At 41.8% G+C, this 18,212-nt stretch overlaps 1 protein-coding gene across 1 annotated transcript in view; it reads left to right on the forward strand.

Annotated features, from left to right (window-relative positions):
- The first annotated feature begins 1,578 nt into the window (after positions 1-1,578).
- The window catches only part of sergef (secretion regulating guanine nucleotide exchange factor), a 34,024-nt gene continuing 17,390 nt past the window's right edge, over positions 1,579-18,212 (forward strand). The window contains exons 1-8 of the mRNA XM_080436909.1: positions 1,579-1,694; positions 3,566-3,721; positions 7,487-7,581; positions 9,795-9,855; positions 10,550-10,663; positions 11,775-11,837; positions 13,612-13,770; positions 14,672-14,844. Of these exons, the coding sequence (XP_080293035.1) occupies positions 1,604-1,694; positions 3,566-3,721; positions 7,487-7,581; positions 9,795-9,855; positions 10,550-10,663; positions 11,775-11,837; positions 13,612-13,770; positions 14,672-14,844 (912 nt within the window). The 5' untranslated portion in view covers positions 1,579-1,603. The remainder of the gene's footprint in view (positions 1,695-3,565; positions 3,722-7,486; positions 7,582-9,794; positions 9,856-10,549; positions 10,664-11,774; positions 11,838-13,611; positions 13,771-14,671; positions 14,845-18,212) is intronic.

The following is an 18,212-nucleotide window of genomic DNA, read 5'->3' on the forward strand; positions in this document are numbered from 1 at the left end:
AGATAGAAATGCCATTAAATGGGAGTCCGTAGCCCTAATGCATGTCAAACTGGGGGGGGGGGTCCTTATTTAAATTACAATGATTGAGAATCACTGCTAGAGCCGTAAAAATCTTCTCTTATGGGGGTCCCTGGCGTATCATTTCAAATGGGGGTCCGGCAAGCTAATAAGTGTCAATTTGGGGGTCCTTGACATGAACACGTTTGAGAACCACTGCCATAAGCAATATACTGCAAATAGTTACATACTGTATATGCACTGTATAAAACTACACAGGCTGTAGACTAGATACATATAGATTGTTGCACATGTTGAAGGTGTGAATACTATAGAGTGTAATATAATAGCATACATTCCATAATGCACACAAAGAACATTCTTATCCAGAGTGACGTATACGTGCAAGTTGATAATAAATGAACCATAGAGTCAACAGACCACAGGATAAATGTCACGTACAATAGTACAAAGTAAACAGGGGGATAAAGATAGTGGGTCAGCCGAGACCTCCATCTCACTGAATGTTGACTGTATGAGAATATGTGAATATAGAATAGGTGTGCAATAATACATAGTATGTGGAAAAGGTAGTTTGCAACGTGTCCTGTGTCTCAGGTGAGCCAGTATGAGGCGGTCATTGTGAGCTTGTATATCCTTATATGTCCTTATAGCAGTGGTGGTTCTCAAACTTTTTTCGTGTCAAGGATCCCCAAATTGACATATATTTGGCCGCAGACCCCCACCTGAAAATGATTTTTTTTGCCAGGGACCCCCAGAGGAGAAGATCTGTGTTAAATTACAGTTTCCAAACGGGCTGTGAGCTTGTAGATCTGTTATTTTTGAATAGTCAACGTATAAACGGATAAAGTGGTTCGGATGATTGTGAACCTACACCGCCCTACTCTGGGGAGAACATTAGCCGAAAATAGCCGATCTACAAGCTCACAACGCGTTGTGAGCTTGTAGATTGGCTGTTTTTGTGAAGAGGTTTGGTGTAAATGGTAAATAGAGCAGACCAAGTACAGAGCCACAGCTGAAGTGTACAAAGTATTGAGGGTTTAAATCGTTAAATGTCTGAAAACACACATTTAACATGAATCCAAATCCAATATGTAGTGATGGGGGGTCCCTGCTTCATCTGTCTCTCAGCTAAGGGGTCCCTGCTTCATCTCTCTCTCAGCTAAGGGGTCCCTGCTTCATCTCTCTCTCAGCTAAGGGGTCCCTGCTTCATCTCTCTCTCAGCTAAGGGGTCCCTGCTTCATCTCTCTCTCAGCTAAGGGGTCCCTGCTTCATCTGTCTCTCAGCTAAGGGGTCCCTGCTTCATCTGTCTCTCAGCTAAGGGGTCCCTGGCCTGAAACACGTTGAAGACCCCTGCTGTAGGGAGTCACACTTTTTGATTTTGGTGGCATATAATAGTAGAATGAATTCATCCCCATGTTTGTGCCGAATCTGGGGGATTAATGTTTGTTAATTTGCATATTGTATGTTAAACTTGCAGGGAGCCAACAGCTACGGCCAGCTGGGACAGGACCATGTGGAGGACATGTCTTCTCCCAGAGCTTCAGACGTCTCTGCTCTGCTGGGACAGCACCATGTGGAGGACATGTCTTCTCCCAGAGCTTCAGACGTCTCTGCTCTGCATGGAGCTGTGAGGATGGTCACCGGAGGAGGAGGACATTCTGTGGTTGTCACCGGTGAATGATCTATTGTTCTATTGTCACTTTATCACCAAGTCTTATTTATACTCTGTTGACAGCAGCTGATATTTAAGCTACAGTAACAACAATGTGTCGGTGTGGTGGAGTACTGTATAAATGAACCACTGAAGCCCTGTATAATTTTTGAAAATATTTTTGTTCATTTTTGGAAATTTCACCTATAATGACATGCTGAAAAATAGGAACACCAGGGTTAATTGCAGTGTTTTTCTCTGTCAGTGTGACAGAGAGCTTTACTTGAATGTAAGGGGTATTAAAACAATAAGAGTTTATGACTAGACTAGTAAGTAGTCACTATAGTCTAGTCACGCTCAGGTCCTGGACCTGGTGAGACAAAGGAGGAGCCCGGCCAGGAGGCAACCCACAGAGCCTAGTCCCTCCACGTGCCAGAGCCCCCAGTCCCGGCAGAGTAGTTCCGGAGAAGCGGACTGAGTGGCCCTGTCTTTCCCTAAGAGCAGTGACCGTGGGTAGCTACTGGGACGGAAGTCGTGGCTTGATCAACCCCGGCTGGGTCACCTGGGTGTATGTTGCGAGACCCGAAACACCCGTCGACCCCAGGCTACAACACTGGTGATACGTCCAAGTTGCATCCATGTGATGTTTTTCTTTATAGTCCAGTCAGAGAGAGAAGGATGAGGCTGGCAGGGCACTGCGTCACTATGTCACTGTGTCACTATGCCAGATACCCAGAACTGGTGGCAAGCAAACTGACACTATGGGAGCCAACCCAGGACAAAGCCAGGAAAGGAAAGAAGCACCACCTACGTAGATGCACTGCAACGCGACAGCTTAGCTGACAACACAGTAGAGCTCAAGACCCTGATGTTAATAGATAGGAGAATGTGGAGGGCAGCGATCCAGGAGTCCTGAGTTTGGTTTGGTTTGTTTAGTTTAGTTTATTCTTATCCTCATCAACAGTATCACAGAACATTACACACTGTAATCCAACATTTCTTTCTGGTTGATCGAAAAGGCTCAGGCTGAAGCTCAAAGCTTATTTATTATACCTATCCTTTATCTGTAGGTTTAACTTTATCAGTTACAAAGTTCATAGTGAATGAACGCTCCAAAATATTCCGCATTTACATTCAAGACTTCATACTTCATACACACAAGCACACACAAACTAGATGTTATATACCCATATACACACATTCAAACATACATACTGTATATAATACTAACACTACCACATCATACCATACCCCTCAATCCATCAATTAACTCGTTATTACATATATATTATTATGTTATACTGAGTTGGTGTTTTTGGCTAGACTGCACTCTCACATCGCAACACAGTCACTATAGGTATAAAGTCTGCTGGTTTAAAGCATTTAAACAGGGAACACATCTATGTAACAACTTTATTCATACTTTGGCTATTCAAAAATAGCAGGTCTACAAGCTCATAGAGCAACATTTGTGCAAATATTTGAATATAAGGGAACATTTGTAACTCAAATCTTTGCTTCTGGGGGGTCCCTGGAACAAAATATTTGTACATATCATTTTGGGGGTCCTTGACGTGAAGTTTGAGCACCACTGATAAAGAAACTTACGTTTTTCAAAAAAACTGTTAGGATTTAGAAGACATTTATAGGATCCCCCAGAGGCAAAGATTTGAGTTAAAACTGTTTGCTTTAAAAAAAAATATATATATTCAAAGATTTGAACAAATGTTCACGATCTTTCAAAAATAGCAGATCTACAAGCTCGTAGCACGGCACTCGGTGCTACGAGCTTGTAGATCTGCTATTTTTTGAATAGCCAAAGAAATCAAGAAATGTCACTTTCCCGGTCTAAACTGCACATAATTTACTGATGTCTTGTCTTCTGTGCTCCAGAGAATGGAGAGCTGTGGGCGTGTGGACAGAACCACAGAGGACAGCTGGGCCTGGGTCACAGCAGAGACAACACGTCCACCCTGTCCCTCTGCTCTGGCCTGGGTCACAGGGTCACCCATGTGTCGTGTGGCTGGGACTTCACCCTGGCTCTCACTGGTGAGTAGAAGAGGGTTGAGGGTTTGAAACCAACACTGCTGCTGGATGCACACTTTACACACAACATGCGTATACTGCAGGACAGTGTTTCTCACACACCCAGTTTGGTATACATTAGGCCAGGGGTATTCAACTAGATTAGACAGGGGGCCAAAATTGTTAAATTAATTGAGTTCGGGGGCCACAGGCCTACGTAAACAAAAAAAATAACCAAATGTTCCAGGTTAACCGTTTAACCGGTAACGGTTAAGACATTTGTAACCAGTTAATACCAACGGTTAAATGGTTGATATTTATATTTTCATTTAATTGTTAGTGCAAATGCACTTTTCCCCCCAAACCTAAAGTGGTGCCTGCAGGCAGATGCACAGCCACCACGTTAGACTGCAATTCTGCCTTAAGTTAAACACGGGGAAATAAAGTACCATGCGCACTTCAAGAAGTTGACAAGCTGACATAGACCTGAAGGCTGTGGGATTTACTTTTCAAAACGTTGTTTCACAGAATAACACCATGTTTTGCAGTAAAACTATGATCTGAATTCATATTTTGACTTCAATCAAAAATCTTGCAGTTTGATAATTGAGGCAATTATGTACTATGCATGATAATGCAGCATGGCAGATCTACAGTAGTAGGAATACATTTCCTACCAGACATAGTGGAAGATAAATATTCTGGAATACAGCTGCTTCCAATAATTAATTAAGCTACATTGCACAAAAGTAGGTCAAATCAATTAAGCATGTGTCACTCCTCCAGCGCACGTCGGGACTGGGAAATTAATTGATAGTTGATAACAATACTATTATTATTATTATTTCCCCCAAATTATCATCAACATTGACCATCATCTTCAGTTTAAAAGTAGCCTACATAAACAAATGGAGTAAGTTCTCACTATAAACCACATTGTTTTAGAGGAAATATAGACACAAATATAATATAAATACTGACCCATAAAGATGAATGCCACTAATGTCATAGTCATATTCTTGTCATCTGGACTTTACCAACCAAGTGTAGCCTAATTATTAACAACAGCTTTAACAAAATATCTATAAGCCAGAGAGGGTCTCTTGTAAAAAAAAAGAAGCTTTGGCTTTGATGCTATCTTAGAATAGATGTAGACCTATTTGACAGTGCAGAAACATAATTGCCTTGACATTAACGAGCGTCAACGAGCATCAGCTGGACACAGACACACACACCTCCCCTCTGCAGTGCTCTAGTTTAAAGTGATTGCAGTCTCATTTCTCTCCAAAAGCCCTTGATGGAATATGATGAAGGATTACTGTGATTATGGTAAACTCACATTTCATCTCGCACACACCATACAGTACCTGTAACTTTCACTAAGGCCACCCAAAAAATAAATGGTAATTATTTTGGTAAATGCCGCGTAATTATGCGGGGGTAACGTTTTTTCAAAAAGGCCGCATCACATCGCATAATATGCGCATCGCATCGCATAATATGCGCTTTGCATCACATATTTCGCAACGTTTCACATATTTCGCATTTTCCGCAACTTTTCGCATATCGCATATTTCGCATATCGCATATTTCGCATATTGCCGCATATTTCACAACTTCCCGCAATTTCACAGCATAAAATTGCAAAAAAAAACTCATATTTCATTGCAAAATCAAGAGTTTTAGCCCGCATAATCAAGAGTTTCAGCCCGCATAATCAAGAGTTTTAGCCCGCATAATCAAGAGTTTCAGCCCGCATAATCAAGAGTTTCAGCCCGCATAATCAAGAGTTTTAGCCCGCATAATCAAGAGTTTTAGCCCGCATAATCAAGAGTTTTAGCCCGCATAATCAAGAGTTTTAGCCCGCATAATCAAGAGTTTTAGCCCGCATAATCAAGAGTTTCAGCCCGCATAATCAAGAGTTTCAGCCCGCATAATCAAGAGTTTCAGCCCGCATAATCAAGAGTTTCAGCCCGCATAATCAAGAGTTTTAGCCCGCATAATCAAGAGTTTCAGCCCGCATAATCAAGAGTTTCAGCCCGCATAATCAAGAGTTTCAGCCCGCATAATCAAGAGTTTTAGCCCGCATAATCAAGAGTTTTAGCCCGCATAATCAAGAGTTTCAGGCCGCATAATCAAGAGTTTTAGCCCGCATAATCAAGGATTTTTGCCCGCGTTTTTCTGGAGGGTCTGAGAGATTGAAACAGCCAAAGTGATCAAACATGTCTAACAGCAGGTGAAAGGCACTGAGGCCGTGTTCATTTCACTGACACTCAGCGTTCAGGTGTTTGTGAGACAGTGATACTGTCAGCTATCGATTCTGCTGCTGTGTTTACGTTTTGAGTTGACGTCCATCGTGGCTGACATGACACCGCACAACAGGGGTGATGCAACTTTGATGACATAGAGAGGGCCACTATATTTCCACACTCACTCCAGAGGGCCACGTTGCATATACTGTCGGGCCATTCTACTGTATGTCACACAAAAGTAGCAAAAATATTTTTAGCTATTTTTGAATTGGAATCCTGATTTGTTTTTTTTGCTTTTTTTTATTGGAATCCTGAAAAGTAAAATTTTTATTTAATTTCAAATGCATTTAGTTATACTTATGGTAACTTTATGAACTTAAATACAAATACATTGGACATAAAGAAGACAATATAATGTTAATACTAGTCATTAAGCTACTAATATAGACTGAAGTAATTAAAGCGGGTCATGTTTGCATGTTTGGAATTGTAAACGGCTGAAATCAATACAATATCAGTATTCCCATATTAACCTGGGGGCCGCATTATAGGCCGCCAGTTACCCATGTATTACCGTACAGTGTTATTACCAGAGTTATCAATGAACTGTATCGGTTCAAGTCAAACATACCAAATCTCTCAGAAATGTTTTGCTTCAAGTGGAAAAGTGACATTTTAGAGTAGAACCTTATCTCTCTCCATCTCCTCTCTCTTTACCTTATTCTTTCACCCATCCCGGTTGCTGTCAATGCACTGAATGAGACATTATCACCTTTAATCAGACTATTGATTGGTCTAAGTAGGTGAGATACTGACCTACCCACGGGGCTCATTGACAGCAACCGAAGCCGGTGATTCTCTCTCTCTCTGTCTCTCTCTCTCTCTCTCTCTCTCTGTCTCTTTGTCTGTCTGTCTGTCTGTCTGTCTGTCTGTCTGTCTGTCTGTCTGTCTGTCTGTCTGTCTGTCTCTCTGTCTCTCTCTGTCTCTGTCTCTCTCTGTCTCTCTCTGTCTCTCTGTCTGTCTGTCTGTCTGTCTGTCTGTCTGTCTGTCTGTCTGTCTGTCTGTCTGTCTGTCTGTCTCTGTCTGTCTGTCTCTCTCTGGGTGGATCCACACTCTGACGTCTACCGTCCGTAAGACGGACGGTAGACGGACGGAAGTCCCATACACTCCCATGTTATCGCGACCGTTCTTCCGGTTTTAAACTTAACATGGGAGTGTATGGGACTTCCGTCCGTCGGTAGACGTCCGTGTGTGGATCCACCCTCTCTGTCTCTGTCTCTGTCTCTGTCTCTCTCTCTCTGTCTCTCTGTCTCTGTCTCTGTCTCTGTCTCTGTCTCTCTCTCTCTCTCTGTCTCTCTCTCTCTCTCTCTCTCTCTCTCTCTCTCTCTCTCTCTCTCTCTCTCTTTTTAATATATTTGATTGCTGAGTTTGATCAAACTCTGTTGGAACAACAGCTTATAGAAATATGTGATTGTGAATCATGTATTCATGTAAAGCTATTCTATAAACATGTATTATATCATTGTAATATTCACAGATGGTGGTCAGGTGCTGGCGTGTGGGTCCAATGCCTTTGGTCAGCTGGGTGTGACACAGCCAATCACACACTCCTGTGTGTTCCTGCTCCTTGAGGTGTGTGTGTGTGCATAGATATAGAAACCTAGATACCTCATCGGCCTCTGCAGTTCGTTGGAGCGACCTGTTTCGTATGGTGGCCGCCGTATTTCCGGGGGGCACGGCCACTGGCCTACTGAACGCCCCCCTTCTGTGACGGACGCGGAAATTTCCAGCTGCCCCCCCCCCCCCCCCGGAAGCGGAAGCGCGCCCGCCATACAGACGCTTCAGAGCCAGAGGAGGCGTCTACCTTTTTTTTTCTATAAGTATTCATATGTTTTACTTAAAAGTAGCAATACTACAATCAACAAATTGTAAAAGCATCAAAATGTACTGTACAGAAAGTACAATGTTTAAAAAAAAATAGTTGATCTACGTCCCAACGTGTCGTGCTGTGAGCTTGTTGATCAGCTATTTTCAAATAGCCGAATTATAAAATAGGGTATGTTGTATGTTCTGTAATTAATAATCTAAATCTGCAACTTTAGTTAGTAACTTGTAACTAAAGCTGTCAAATATTGTATTGGAATTCTCATGTGTGACGTTGTGACTCGGTCACACAACAACACAGCAAATAGTAAAAAATGCCAGTCTACAACCGTGTTGATTTCGTCGACTAAAAGTATGACGAAAAACGTTCGTCGACGACCTTTTTTCACTGACGAAAACTAAATAAAAACTAAATAAAAACCAAGCTATGACGACTAAAACTAAGACTAAATATATTGACAATTTTGTCAACAAATAAAAACAAGGCTAAAATGTTAGTGAGGGATCTAGTGGAGAAGAGATCCAGTAGAACTGAAAGACAAGTCATTTTATGCTTGGTTGCGCTCGCGTGTTGCGCTCTGAAAATAGCCGATCTACAAGCTCACAACGCGTCGCGCTGCGACACGTTGTGAGCTTGTAAATCGGCTATTTTCAGCATGTGTAAAAGTGTAACATCATCCATTATGACGCCATCAAGGCACCGCCAAAATACATTATAGTCGGCTAAATCAACTGTAGATTTAGTCGACTAAAATCGTATGATATTTAGTCGACTAAAAGTAGACAAAAAACAAAACATTTCAGAGGACTAAAATATGACTAAAACTAAATGGAATTTTATTCAAAAGACTGACTAAAACTAAATCAAAATTTGCTGTCAAAATCAACACTGCTCTGCAAGCTCAGTTGTTTGATTGATAGAAATCAAATTTTATTAGGCAAAATAATGTAAAACAACACAGTTACATTTATAATACTTTTGTCTAAAAGGTCCGACCAAAAAAGTCCTTGCGGACTTGTTTCCTTTGGGGTCCTTGAATTAATTTCATAGACATATATAGTAGCAAACAAACAGTTCAAATGTCAACATAAAAATACAGAGAAAAAATACCACTATGTACAACAACAAAAAAAGAAAAAAATATATATATACAAAAAAAGGGTCTGTCTACCGGGAAACTGGTACTACCTCCTCTTATGGCCTCCAGAAAGATGCGTTTTTAGGGCTGTTTTAAATGAGCCCAGCGAACAGCATTCTTTGAGGGATGGGGTTAGACTATTTCATACCTTGGTTTTATGGGTGGGTGGTACCAGATTGTTTACGCTCCCTCTAGTTTCGTGACTGTGGGTGTCACTAACATTTTGGAGGTATTTAGACAGATATGCAGGTATAGGGGGCATTTCGGGCAAATCTGCATTTACAATTTTGAAGACCAGTGACCAGTCCCATTTGTATTTGTTTAACCCTGTCTTCCACCCTGAGCCAGCCTAGGCTGGCAAAGTGAGTGGGAGAGAGGTGGGTCATGGTCCCCAGTCCGAGAAGTAGTCGAATCAGTTTGTTTTGGGAGGTTTGAAGCTTAGTCTTCAGTGACACTGAGGTGTTGGAGTACCAAGAGGAGCAAGCATAGTCAAAAAGGGGCTGAATCAGGGCCCCTGAGAGGGTCCAACCAGCTTGTCGATAGGCAATGTTCATATATTTCTGCTTAACTTGTGACAGTCATTAGTGATCCAAAGTAGGTAGCTTATATTGCACTTTTACCTTAGCGCTAGGTATACTCTTAGTTGCTTGTTTTAGAAGAGAATGCACTTCTGGTGATTAGTGGTTTTCTTGTCTACCTATGTAAGTTGAATGCACATTGTAAGTCGCTTTGGATAAAAGCGTCTGCTAAATGACTGTAATGTAATGTATGGATCCATGTGCATGTGTGTCTATAAGATGTTCTGCTTTGTGTTCTCTCCAGACGTTGACAGAGCCAGTGGTCAGTGTGGCAGCAGGACTGAGACACTCTCTAGCTGTAACAGGTAATGATAATTATTATAACACTCTATAGCTATCATTACTATCACAATATAGAGCTATTTAACACCGTTACTGAACAAACACTCTATAGCAATGATTACTATCACAATGTAAGCTTTATGTGTGTGTAGTTTCAGGTTGTGTGTACCAGTATAAATGTGTGTGTATTGTGTGTGTAGTTTCAGGTTGTGTGTACCAGTATAAATGTGTGTGTAGTTTCAGGTTGTGAGTACCAGTATAAATGTGTGTGTATTGTGTGTGTAGTATCAGGTTGTGTGTACCAGTATAAATGTGTGTGTATTGTGTGTGTAGTATCAGGTTGTGTGTACCAGTATAAATGTGTGTGTATTGTGTGTGTAGTTTCAGGTTGTGTGTACCAGTATAAATGTGTGTGTATTGTGTGTGTAGTATCAGGTTGTGTGTACCAGTATAAATGTGTGTGTATTGTGTGTGTAGTTTCAGGTTGTGTGTACCAGTATACATGTGTGTGTATTGTGTGTGTAGTTTCAGGTTGTGTGTACCAGTATACATGTGTGTGTATTGTGTGTGTAGTATCAGGTTGTGTGTACCAGTATACATGTGTGTGTATTGTGTGTGTAGTTTCAGGTTGTGTGTAACAGTATACATGTGTGTGTATTGTGTGTGTAGTTTCAGGTTGTGTGTACCAGTATACATGTGTGTGTATTGTGTATGTAGTATCAGGTTGTGTGTACCAGTGGGGAACTGGACTCTCCAGTCAGGCCAAGAGAGCTCTCAGTCCACTTCCTGTCCCTGCACATCTCTGCTCCACACTGCCCTCTGTGGTACCAGGTAAGAACTACACCTCACCTCGACTCTCACCTGCTGCAGACTTCCTTCATTAAATCATTTATATCAGTGGTTTTCAACCCTTTTCATGCCAAGGTCTATTATTTATTCGCCATTTGAGCCACAGAACCACCGTTTGATGAGATTTAGACTCTCAGACCCAAGACTTAGAATATTTTGTTGTCGTTGGATAAGATTTTGTCCACAATTCCATCCATGCTGTATTGATGTGGGTTCCATAGGAGAGATAACAGGCAAACGTTGATCAACATAACAATTATTTAATTAAGTAATGCAGATGTTTAACAATAATTTAACTCTTGAGAGTGTAAAATGAAACCAAATGATTTGGTTTCATTTTACACTCTCAAGAGTTAAATATCTAATAAGGGTCCATTTGGTTACATTTTACGCTCTCAAGAGTTAAAGATCTATAGATGGGTTTCCTGCTTGTAAACATGAGGATGATGCGCGCGCAGTGGAGGGGTGAGCCTATAGAGGGCGCTATTACCCGCAGCAGCTCTAGTCAAATGTACATTCATAAAAGAAATGGTCTTCACCGGGTTTAATGAAAGTAGATTAAATTATGCAGTTTGTAATATCTTCTTTACTCAATAAAAATGATTTGTCGGAAGTTGGATCTGTTTGTATATAATAGCAGCATTATGCCTACTATGCCTATAATAGCAGCATTATGCCTATCTAAATCCCGAATACAACAACAGAGTGAATTGCACTTCCGGTTCGTTCTACCCCAGGCATGCGCAGATTGCGCATTCTGCTCTGTGATGACGTCGCGCGGAAACCCATCTATAAGGGTCCATTTGGTTTCATTTTACGCTCTCAAGAGTTAAAGATCTATAAGGGTCCATTTGGTTACCAACTCTCCATCATTTAGCTGGGGACCACCTGGAACCCCCTCAAGGACCACTGGTTGAGAACCACTGATTTAGAACAATAACACTGTAGCTCTGTTGTTTTAATTTAAATGTTTTACTTGTACAACGTACAGACCAGGGTTATTATAGTTCAGTAAAACCAATCAAATAATGAAAAAAAACTCGAAACTTGATGTTTCAATGAATGTGAACCTTGACCTTCTGCCATGTTGCAGGTCTGGATCATGTGACACCACACATGGTAGCAGCAGGCTCCGCCCACTGTGTTTACCTTACAGGTAATAAGATGGTTTTTTTTTTGTCTTGGTTTCTTATCTATAACTAATTTGTGTGAAGGCAAGGCCTTTTTATATCTTCCCAATTCCTAAATTGTAATTTATTTCCAACACTGATTGTTGTTGAGTGAATGCATCGTATCCACTCGACGACACTGCTGATGAGTTTAATTACTCGGCACCGGTCCTGTGGGTGCCTCAGGGATATTTATTTAATGTCAAGATATTTTTAAATATATTTTCGTGAACGGAAATGAAAAAACTATGACAGCTTCCTGTTTCGGCTTTTAGGAGGTGTAGTTCCAGACTCTATTCGGTTCTTAAGTCCGACGTCATTTTGTAGTCCGACGTCACGTCCTGGTCCAAAAGGCACCAGCGCCGTCCACTCTTCATCGTAAACAAACATGTTGGAACCCGTAAATCTTTTTACAATAACCTCCTTTTTCAGAAATGAACCATTGTTAATGCTAATATCATACAGTAAAAAGTAGGCCAATATATATATTTATATTTGTATTTATTTATTATAGACACATAGATACAGACAGACACAGATACACACACACACACACACACACACACACACACACACACACACACACACACACACACACACACACACACACACACACACACACACACACACACACACACACACACACACACACACAATGTGCGCCAAGGCAGCTAACGAGAAGTTAAACTTTTTTACCACGACTTTGCAATGCGTGAGGCATGTCGACGGCAGCTGTAAAGCTGTAAGATTAATCGCGACTTTGCCTCATTCAGTTTGTCTCGTTATTAAGAGATCAACTCTTTTCAGTAGGCTGCGTGTGTTTTGGTTGTAGATGCCGTTTGAAATGGATTTATCCATGAATGATTCATTAACATACGTCTGTAGGCTACTCCTCCGCCCCACTCCAGTTCTGTTGAATCCCAGTTTCCGCGTCATATTAACTGGGTTATTGTGCCATTTGAACGGCACCGATTGGTGCTGGGAGTCTGGGAACGGCCCGGGCGCGATTTCACTGGCGCTCTAGGAGCAAGTGCGCTGTTCTGTGACCCAAGTCAAGACATCTATCTACCACTTCAGTTTCTACTTGCTGCTGGTCAAAATATTCTCCTCTTGATCCACACTTAGTTCCAGTTTTGAGCCACGATTGCTTAAATTTAAATCTTTGCCACCGTTTAGCTTGGTGTGATCCGTTCGCGGCGAATACCAAAACACTCGCCCCCAAAACACAGTTGCCCTGGGGCAAAACCGGCGGTATTCACCTGGTATTCCTAAACGTAACCTCAGTAAAACTATGGCTAACCCTAAACGTATTTTTAAACCTTATCCTCAGTAAAACAAATACAAGAATAGCACCGCTGATCCACCCCAAAAAATGCGGGCGAGCGTGATTTGGGCCGAGTTTTCCGGTTACCATCGCGGCTGCATCGCCGACACAAAGCCAACATAAACACGGCACTGACAAGGTATTAATATACAGGAAAGCAAAACTTGTTTTTAAATCTTATTTCCATGATATGGTAAAGTTAAATAAGTCATAGAAGTATTTCGACAGTAGCCTATTATATGCTTTTATTTTATTCTATTATATCTCAGTTCCCACTTTTTTCTCTTTTGGGGAGATTGCTCTGCGTACCACCAGAGGGGGCCTCGCGTACCACCGGTGGTACACGTACCACAGGTTGAGAATTAGGGGATTGTGGAATAGTTGTCTGGCTACGAGAGAAACAAATCATGTGTTGTGTTGTCTTGTGTTGTGTGCAGGACAAGGTGAGTTGTTTCTGTGGGGAAGCAACAAACACGGCCAGCTGGCCTCAACAGAACCGTTCCTACCTTCACCCACCCTGCTCAGACGTTCCTTAATGGGCGGAGAAGGTGTCACCCATGTATGGAGTGGCTGGACACACCTTGTCGCCAAAACAGGTAAAACCATAAAACATTCCCCATAATGTATGAGTATCAAGGCTATTGTAGTCGACTAAAATTTCACAAAATAATGAAAACTAAACATTTTAGTTAACCCATTAACACATTGAATGCCAATCGCGTAGATCTACGCGAACCTATTTAAAGCCGCAGCGTGCCAGTCGCGTAGATCTACGCCAACCGCCGATTCGCGGTGAAAATTTTCCAGGTGCACTTTCGGAATTTTTTGGATCCATTTCCGGTTCCGGTTTGAAGACAGGAAACAGAATTATTTGGGATCCGGTTTTGACGATCACGTCGGCTCCCATTCTAAAGCGCACACTGAAACTCAATTCTCTTCCTGTAGTTTTTTCTCCTCGCATATCACTGTTTAACGTAATCCGCTCTAACTACAATCATGGAGATCCGTTTGACATGCGGTTTTCACTGGGAGATACAGTGAGATGTCGCGGATGTAAACAGACCGTGTACGGCTCAATCTTAAGGATTTTTACAAGATCTATGGCGACATGAAAAAAACAAAAAAACAACAATAACACGTTGGCACTGGTGAGTACATTATGAGATTAACATCTGGCATGGAATGTGTTAAGACCGGGAACGCATCTGTGTCATTTTAGGTTTGAGCTACAACCATTATTTTATACCTTGGCTGTTCAAAAATAGCAGATCTACAAGCTCGTAGCGCGGCACCGAGTGCCACGCTACGAGCTTGTAGATCTGCTATTTTTTAACATATGTGCAAATATTTGAATATATATATATATATTTTTAAAGCATTTTTAACTCAAATCTTTGCTTCTGGGGGGTCCCTGGAACAACATATTTTACAAATGTTGGCTTTAAAATCTACAGTGAGTGGCAGAGAGGATAAGGAACAGTTTGTGTTGTGTTTCAGTGAGTGGCAGAGTGTTGACGTGGGGCAGAGGGGACTATGGACAGTTGGGCAGAGCGGTGCCATCCAGTGAAGACCCTGAACGGACGCCGGCTGGACGTGTTGTGGCAGCAGAGCGGGTCGGGCAGGGGGTCCGCCACCCTGCTGAGGTTACACTGCTTCATGGAGCGTCTCAGGTAAGATATCACTGCTGCTAGAGGGTGCTGCTACCCCCCCCCCCCCCCATAAATCAGTGCTATTGAATACCCTTTATGTCTGTGTGTGTGGGTTTTATAAAATATTGAACCAATGAAAAGTATTAACACATTGAGTGCCATAAACCAGAGGTCTTCAACAGGGGGTCCGCGGAGGTACTGCAGGGGGTCCGCGAAATTGTTGTTTGATAAAAATAAAAATACAACTTTTTTTAAAACATTTATTTATTTTTTCTTCAAAAATGTCAATGTCTTTAAACATAACATGACATATTTTAATAGCTTAGTAGGCTATTGAATGCACAATAACATGGTATGTTTATACATATTGTGTAGAGAAAGAAAAGGTCTTTTGCACACCTACTGGGACAACCTGTGGGTAGGAGCAGGCTCCAGGCAACCATTTGTTCATGTTTATGTATAAAACACAATTTTATACATAAATATACGATATATGTGGTGGCCTACCCCCTACCCTACGAGGTAGGGGGTCCCTGCTCCATCACCCCATCAGTTTGGGGGTCCCTGGCCTGAAAAGGTTGAAGACCCCTGCCATAAACGGTCCGGACCGTTTTTGAGAATCCATGCGCCATTTTTTTTTTTTATACGTGGGGCCGACGTGGGACGCTCTAACGAAACTTTGGGATCATCCAAGGAGTCTCTGAGAAGGAGAGGCCGGATGTGGATCCATGTAAAAAAATCCTTCCGGTCGGCCGCTCCGATGTTAACTCCTTGACCAAAAGCTTAATATCTCCATTTCTTTTTGACGTGGTGGAAGCGAGCCGTTTTCGATCGGCGATCACTCTGCAATGGAGGATCGCGTTAGAAATATTATTGTTCCAGGCGTTAGTCGGGACCCTCCGCCGCCTCGCACGCACGCTTTGTTTACATGCACGTCCGTGTCAGGGCTTCTACAGCACGAAACATATCAGCGTAAGTGGATGGAAGATATGCAGGCACTGAACGTACCCTATTTTAATAAACCTCTGGCACACAATGTGTTAACAAGTGCTTCTGACTAAACCTCCTAACTCCATTGGATCCTCAAAATGTCAGTCAAACCATCTAACTCCAACGTGTGGAGATAGTAGTTTTGTCCATCATTGATTAGAATGACCAAGACAGACAGGAAAAATAAATAAATAAACCTATCTCCACATTAACACAATTCCTGCCATACACACATAAAGTCGTTCTATTAAATAGTCCACTTGCCCGCCAACACTCATAAAGTCGTTCTATTAAAATATATATAAAAGGGGGGCACGGTGGCGCAGTCCGTAGCGCTGTCGCCTCACAGCTAGAAGGTCCTGGGTTTGATTCCCGCCGGGGACGCTGTGGGCGTGTCTTCTCCTCCGCATCATCAGCGCCCATACCTTAGGTGGGGTTGGCGAAAGGGCCTACTCTGTGTGGAGTTTGCATGTTCTCCCCGTGTCTCCTAGGGTAGTTAATACCCTCACAAAAACATGTAGTAATCCTGGTCGCTATACCGCCTCCCCCATGACAGCCGGGGCGCCTGATGGAGGGGAAGGGAACTGATTGGAATAACGTGTTCCTTCCACGCGCTACGTCCTACCGGGGAAACTCTCCCCTGTCAGGTGACAAGAAGGTCAGTTGGCTCTCATGCATTGAAGGAAGCATGAGCTCGGCCCTGGCCTCCCTAGGCTGTGGGGGACTGGTGTAGCGCTGGTGTAGCGCTGGTGTAGCGCCCAGGATCACTTAGGAAATTGGCTCCGGGTGAAAAAAAAAATGTGATAAAAATAAAAAAAAATTAAAAATATATATATATAAAAGATTGTGCACGCTGTTTTAGGCACCGTAACACAGCTCTGGGATGATCCATCGTCAATCAGAGAAGAAGTATGTGGATGTGACATCATTCCAAAAAAACGTCACTTCCACCCGCCCTGGCGATGGGATTTTCAGAAAAACAGCTGTAACTCAGTTGCTGTTTTTTGCATTGAAAACCACTGTTTTCAGCCCCAGCCCCAAAATGGCGGATCTCGGTTGGAATGTTGTGGTTTGTCTGAATACACAGATCCCTCCGCCTACCCCTTCCCTCTGCCTGCTTTTTTTTTTTGAAACACAATGTCGCCTCCACGGCGTTTCAAATATCATCGGATGAAGGTATTTACGCTGGCAAGGGGATAACAATAAGGCTGCAACTAACGATTAATTCCATAATCGATGAATCGGTCGATTATTTTAACGATTAATCGATTAATCAGATTATCGCACTTATTTAGCAATTATCTTATAATTTAGATTTTAGGTTGTTTTAGCATGTTCTATCTAACAATAAAGACAATACAGATGAATAATTAATTAAAAAGTACATGTTATACAATTTTGCTCAGCTGCTGATTAAGCTACTACCCATAAAATACATATCAAAATAAATAAAAGCCACCTTATGGTACCTTTTTTTTTTTTCGATTATCGATTATCAAATTCGTAATTCGATTCGATTAATTTAGTAATCGATTTTTTATCGATTAATCGATTAGTTGTTGCAGCCTTAGATAACAAACGATGTTTAATACCCTGGCGGGTGATGTGTTAATGGTGAAAGACCTCCAAACTCCACTTGAGCTGTATTTGGGTAAAGTGACGATAGGGACACATTCAAGTATCTGACCATGTATAAAGTCACCAACTTTGATGACGCAATATTGTGTTGTTCTAAAAACGTTTATATTTTTTGCATTTCCTGAAAAGTTAATATTTTGGACATAGTTGGTTTCTGCCCGACGACAGAGATATACTAATTGTGTTTTTTTATGTTTTTTTTTAAATGTTTTTTTTTAAATGTTTTTTTTTTACAGCTGCCTTCTTTTCTGTGGTAAATAGTTGCTGCCTCAGTCCAGCAGGGGGAGCCAGCCACCTACAGAACACCACTATATCAGTAGCAAAAGTGTTGCTATAATCAGTGGTTCTCAAACTTTTTCAGTCCCCCCAAAATGATATGTATTTAGCCGCGGACCCCCATCTTAAAATATGTTGTTCCAGGGACCCCCAGAAGCAAAGATTTAAGTTACAAATGTTCGCTTAAAAAATATATATATATGTTCAAATATTTGCACAAGTTTTCACGATTTTTCAAAAATAGCAGATCTACAAGCTCATAGCGTGGCACTCTGTGCCGCACTATGTATGAGCTTTTAGATCTGCTATTTTTGAATAGTCAAACTATAAAAATATGGTTAAAATGATTGTGACACTATATCAACTAATTTTGCTGGGGACCCCTTGGTACTCCTCCAAGGACCCCTGGGGGTCCCCGGACCCCACTTTGAGAACCAATGCACTATAGAACCATATCTGAAATGAGTAGTAATGCATTAATGTGT

Source organism: Gymnoscopelus braueri, assembly GCF_963280865.1.
Source record: "Gymnoscopelus braueri genome assembly, chromosome: 9".
Lineage (NCBI taxonomy): Eukaryota > Metazoa > Chordata > Actinopteri > Myctophiformes > Myctophidae > Gymnoscopelus > Gymnoscopelus braueri.